Here is a 6,103-nt window from a genome sequence, read left to right on the forward strand (position 1 = left end):
GCCATTCTCCTGCCTCAGCCTCCCGAGTAGCTGGGACTACAGGCGCCCACCACCATGCTGGCTGATTTTTTTGTATTTTTAGTAAAGACGGGGTTTCACTGTAGTCTCGATCTCCTGACATCGTGATCCGCCCAGCTCGGCCTCCCAAAGTGCTAGGATTACAGGCATGAGCCACCGCACCGGGCCTATTTTTTATTTTTTTGAAACGGAGTTTTGCTCTTGTCTCCCAGGCTGGAGTGCAATGGTGCAGTCTCAGCTCACTGCAAGCTCCTCCTCCCAGGCTCAAGCAATTTTCTCCTGTCTCAGTCTCCCAAGTAGCTGGGATTACAGGAGCTCACCACTACGCCCAGCTAAGTTTTGTTTTCTTAGTAGAGATGGGGTTTCACCACGTTGGCTAGGCTGGCCTCAAACTCCTGACCTCAGGTGATCGTCCCATCTCAGCCTCCCAAACTGCTGGGATTGCGGGCGTGCGCCACCACACCAGGCTGGAAATTACACACTTTGAATAACAGGGAAGAAAAGCCTGGAGAGAAGGGGCAGAGCCTGAGACATGTGGGACGACGTCAGGATGTCTAATACCGGTCTCAGTCTCAGAAGAGACTGTTGAGACTATTGCAGTCTCAGAAGAGGAAGAATGAAGGAAGCAGAATAAACACTGAAAAAGAAAAGGCCCAATACTTCCTAAATTCCAAAGCCTCTGTCGTAATACTACAAAATGTCTCACAGAGAAATTAAGGAAGACTTAAATAAAGTATATACTATGTTTATGGATTGGAAGGTGTTATTGTTAAGATGTCAGTTCTCCCCAAATTAAACTGTAGACTCAGTACAGTGTCTGTCATGATCCCAGCAGACATTTTAAAAAAATTGACAAGACGGTTGTAAAGTTTACGTGGAGAGGCAGAGGGCCTTGGAATAGCTTAATCAGTCTTGTAGAAGAACAAAGTCAGGAGATTGACGTTACCTGGTTTCAAGAGTTTCTATGAAACCTATCAAGACAGAAGTGTTAGCATAGAGATAGACAAATAGACTGATGGAATAGAGTAGTTTTTCCAAAATAGACTCAGCCTTATTTGGCTAGTTGGTTTTTGACAGAGATCTAAGCAATCCAATAGCAAGGTTTTTGTTTATTTGTTTTCTGAGAGTCAGGGTCTCACTCTGTCGCCCAGGTTGGAGTGCAGTGGCACGATCATAACTTACTGCAGCCTCAAACTCCTGGACTCAAGCAATCCTTCTTCCTCAGCCTCCTTAGTAGCTGGGAGAACAGGCATGAGCCACCATGCCCTGCTCGAAAAAGAGAAGTCTTGAGAAATTGTTCTGGAACATGTGATTATTCCTATGGGAAAAAAGTGAACCCTACTTCATACCACGCACACAAATTAACTGGAGATGAATCAGAGACCTAAACATAATGGCTAAAACTATGCAGCTCCTGTAGGAAAATATACCGTGATTGAAAGACAGCAAAGATTTCTTAGACAAGATGCAAGGATTTCTTTGGACACAGGACAGAGCCAGGATGTGACTGAAGAAAGATGTGATAAATTAGGTTTTATTAAATTAAAGGTGAATGCTTGAATATCATTAAGAAAATGAAAAGCCAAGCTAGAGACTGGGGGAAGAATCACAAAACATATCTGTATCCAGAATATGTAAAGAACTCACTGAATTCAGTAAGAAGACAGACAACCAAATTTTAGAAATGGACAAAAGTCTTGAACAGACCCTTCACAAAGGAAGGTAGACAGTAAGGACACAGAAGACCCCTCAGCAGCGTTAGCCATCAGGAAAGTGCCAAATAGAACCACAGTTCTGTTTCACTCCACAGGCACTCTGGGGGCTGGATGGAAAAAGACTGGCAACAGCAGAAGCTGACCAGGATGTGGAGCAGCTGGGGCTGGTGAGCGCTGCTGGCTGGGGGTGTGGAATGCACCCACTTTAGAAAAGCATTTGTCAGCTGCTTATGAGGTTGAGTCTAGACCTTCTCGTTGACCAGCAGTTCCACTCCTAGTGGAATTTAGTTTCCAAAGGAAAAGAAAGCCTGTGTAACCCCCCCAGCCACCACACATGCGTGCACAGGCACACACGCACACACACACACACACACACACAACTTGAATGCTCATATAACAGATTTTATTCACAATAACCAAAAACTTGGAGGCAACCCAAATGTCCGTCAAGAAGGAGAATGGGTAACCTGTTGTTATTCATGCCGTGGATTATTACTCGGCAGTAAACAGGAATGAGCTGCAGATGTGGGCAAGTCAGAATGGATGTCTCAGAGACCCGATGTTGAGGGAAAGAAGCCAGGCGTGAAAACTAATGCACGACGCCATTGACATTCTACTGCAGACAAGGCTCGTCCGTGGTGAAGAACAGTCGGAAGGGTGGTTGCTGGGGGCAGGAAGGAGATTGATGGAGAAGGGCAGGAGCTCCGGTGAGATGAAAGTGCTCTCTGGCCGGGCGCGGTGGCTCAAGCCTGTAATCCCAGCACTTTGGGAGGCCGAGACGGGAGGATCACGAGGTTAGGAGATCGAGACCATCCTGGCTAACATGGTGAAACCCCGTCTCTACAGAAAGAAATACAAAAACTAGCCGTGCGAGGTGGCGGGCGTCTGTAGTCCCAGCTACTCGGGAGGCTGAGGCAGGAGAATGGTGTGAACCCGGGAGACGGAGCTTGCAATGAGCTGAGATCCGGCCACCACACTCCAGCCTGGGTGACAGAGCGAGACTCCGTCTCAAAAAAAAAAATAAAATGAAAAGAAAGTGCTCTCTGATGTGGGAGGGCATGAGTGACCCAGGTGTATCCACTTGTCAGAAAGTTACCGCTAAGGGTGTATTTTGATCCTTAAAAAGCTTAGCGAAAATATTGTGAAAACCCTATGCCTGCCATTTCTTACCAAGCGTGAGATGCAGCAGGTGCTCCATAGATGTGGACTTGTACCCAGATCCCAGCGTGACAGTTCTGACTGGGCCAGGGAAGAGGCAGGTGGGCGGGGGACTCTGCCTTTCACACCCCTTTTCTAGGTCCACCCGGGCTTCAAAGCATCTTTCGAGTCTCATCTGTTCAGGAAGATTCTGACCATCCCAGCCTTCCCTGTCCTCTCCCTCCTTAATATGTTTGGGCTCGGGATGGAGCTCGTGCTTCCTGCATCCTGGGATCAGTGGACTGTATCCTGTATTTCCCAGAATACGCTCAGGCCTTGTCAGAGCCAGGCACGTCATCGAGAACTCAGTAAATGGCAGTGCTAGGCCAGTGCGGTGGGAGGCACGAGCGAAGGATGTGTGTCCATGACATCTGAGAGACCTGCAGCAGCTTGGGCTGGGTTTTCCCATATGCACCGTGACAAGCCTGGAGCTCCTGCGGGAGAGGAAACACGTTGCATTGTCGTCAGCAGCTGGTTCTGGTCGACCCGTGATGGAGGCGGCACAGGGTCCTTTATGAACGGGCTCCTGAGTGGTTGGGGGGAGCCCTGGGCTCTGTTGGGACGCCCCGCCGTGTGGCCATTTGCCATCCCTGCACGGGATGTCCTCCAGGCCCCTGTCCAGGTCCGGCTTGCAGCCTTTTTTGATCCATGTCATCAGCTCTTGCAGCATTTCACAGCCAACCCCCCTCCTTCCACCTGGCTTGTTGGAGAAAAGCCGACGTCTGTCTCTAGACAGTCTGAGTGGCCTCATCTGCCCTTGAGTTGTCTCGTTCAGCAGCCTGGAAGCTTCCCCGTCTCGCCTCGCCTCCAACTGTCAAGAGTTCTCCACAGAGGCTTTGCCGCCAGCCTCACTCTGCCGGGTGACGGAAATGTGGGGTGGCTGGCGGCCGCTGAGAACAACCCCTGCCGTCACTTTTGCCTGCGTCCCTGGTAGCCTGGCAGGCAGAGCAGTGCGGGCTGTTTCCTTGGGGACAGCATCTGGAGAGGAGGGGAGGTGATTTGTGTCATCACAGGTGACAGTTTCTAAGGCAGTTGCTGGACCTGGCTGGGGACGGACCTTTGAGATGGGTTAGTAAGAAAACCTATGAGCTCACAAACACCCTTCCTGCCTTGATGTCTGTTCCCAGGGCAGCGTCTGTCACCAGATTGTGGGCCCAGCCCGTCTGACGGCTGCCTTTGCCCTGGCTTCAGTTCTCCCACACGGCTGGGCAACACCCAGACAGACCTCTCACGGTGGAGGGCGGGCAGGGAGGGGAGAGGACAGTGAGCGCGTGCCACAGCCCTGCCCCTTGCTGACCATTTAACCTCAGTGTGTTTGTTTTAATTTGCACAATGGCCACAGTGCTGTCTACCTCCAAGGATTCTGTGAGGCCCAAAAGAATGACTTTTTCTACAGGTGCTGGCACACAGAAGGGCTTGCCCATGCGTGGGTGGCTCTTTGAATGCTGGTTGGAGGGTTCCATCAGCCTGGTCTGTCCCAGGGCCGTCTGCCCGCTGCCAGCTTTGCTCCTCTGGCCGGCTTTCAGCCGCCTCACTCACACCTGTAGTGGTGCAGAAAATGAAGTACCCGGAGTGACAGCTTCCTCCACCTCCTTTGCCCGCCTGCCTGCGGGAGGCTCCACAAGGCAGGAGCTGGGCTCGCCCCCAGCTTCCCCTCTAGAGAGGCACAGATGCTTCGCCCACAGAGGCCGTGTGGCAGGTGCATTGCAGCGTGTCCTCCAGGGAAGGTGCTGAGGGCCTTCCTCGAATGCACACGTGCCCTCCCTCTCTCAAGTAGGCCTCGAATGGTCCTCCCCAACCCAAGCCTTAAAAGGCGACAGCTGATATTCAAAGGCCAGGTTCGGGATGAGGCCATGGCTGGGGAGCCTGTTCCTGAGCGCCGCAGGGATGGTTCCTGCCCCGGCTTCCGTCCCTGCCTTGCCTCCCTGCGTGCCGGTCATGGTGGCAGTGGAAGGGGGTGCTCTGCATTTATTTCCGTCCTTCTCCCAGTGAACTTTGCCACCCACTTTGAGCCCAGGCTGTGAGATGCGTCCTTGTGCAGGGGTGAGGGCTTGTAGGGCTGAATACGCCACTGGTCTGGGCCTGGGATAGCTCCTGCCCCTCCGCCCCCAGGTGCAGTGAGTCCCCAGCGGGGCCTGTGGGAATGGGAGGGGGGGGCGGTAGTTAGGTTGGCTCAGGTGCTGATTCAATGAGAGACTTCCCGAGCCCCAGCAGGTCAGGTGTGGAGCGTCAGGAGGGCTGAGGAAGCCCGGTGTGGGGAGGGGCCAGGCTCATCTGCTGCCACTCACAGAGTCAGTGGAAACGTAGCCAAGGAGCTGCATCTAGTCCACGGGTGCCTGCAACAGTCCAGATCACAGGCCAAGTGGCGATCCTGGTGGGTATCTTGGAGGAGGCAGCCCGTGAACTGAGTCCTGCAGGCGGACGGGTGGCTTGTGGAGTAGGACCGTGAGCTAAAACAAAGCTTGATCATATTAGACTTTGGTGGGAATTTCTTTGGCTCTGGTTTCAGAAGGCAAATGACAAACTCCGGGTCACCCTCCATGTACCTGGAACCTTTGCACCTTGCCTCCAAGGACTGGAAGAGCCAGGGCTGAGCTGGAAGCACTCCAGGCTCCAGGTCACAGCCTTGGGCTGGGGGAGAGAGGCTTCTGGTCTGGAGGCAGGAGCCAGGTGCTCCTGTCAGGTAGGGTTGGGAAGATTCTGGTGAGGGCAGGGGTCCACCCCTGGACCTCTGGCGTATGTTCCCAACTTTTACGAAAGGGCTGGAGAAGTGGGGGCTTTGTCCTGGCAGATCCCTCTGAAATGCACATTGTGGAGGCAGCAGGCAGAGCCCTGGGGGATGCTCCCTGCGCTGCCCGGTTCACGCCCACAGAAGCCCTGCAGGTGGGGCCCACTCCACTTTGTAGACTGAGGCCCTGGGCAGGTGGCCTCACTGTGGCCCCAGCTGCCTGCATCCCTCATGGACCCTCGTGCTCTGCGGCTCCCCGATCAGGGTGGTGGGAGCCTCCCCTCCCCTCTAACCTGCCTCCTCCTGTACAGCGAGCATGACCTGGGGGAGGACATCTACGACTGCGTCCCGTGTGAGGATGGAGGGGACGACATCTACGAGGACATCATCAAGGTGGAGGTGCAGCAGCCCATGGTGAGCCCTGCCCCACTCCTCCCCTCACCTC

The 6,103-nt window shown here is 53.6% G+C and overlaps 1 protein-coding gene across 1 annotated transcript in view; it reads left to right on the forward strand.

The window, feature by feature from the left end:
- The window catches only part of VAV2 (vav 2 guanine nucleotide exchange factor), a 218,984-nt gene that overhangs the window by 160,613 nt on the left and 52,268 nt on the right, over positions 1 to 6,103 (forward strand). The window contains exon 7 of the mRNA XM_011931421.1: positions 5,970 to 6,072. Coding sequence (XP_011786811.1) covers positions 5,970 to 6,072 — 103 coding nt within the window. The remainder of the gene's footprint in view (positions 1 to 5,969; positions 6,073 to 6,103) is intronic.

This window comes from Colobus angolensis, unplaced genomic scaffold, assembly GCF_000951035.1.
Source record: "Colobus angolensis palliatus isolate OR3802 unplaced genomic scaffold, Cang.pa_1.0 Scaffold9, whole genome shotgun sequence".
NCBI classification, from domain to species: Eukaryota; Metazoa; Chordata; class Mammalia; order Primates; family Cercopithecidae; genus Colobus; species Colobus angolensis.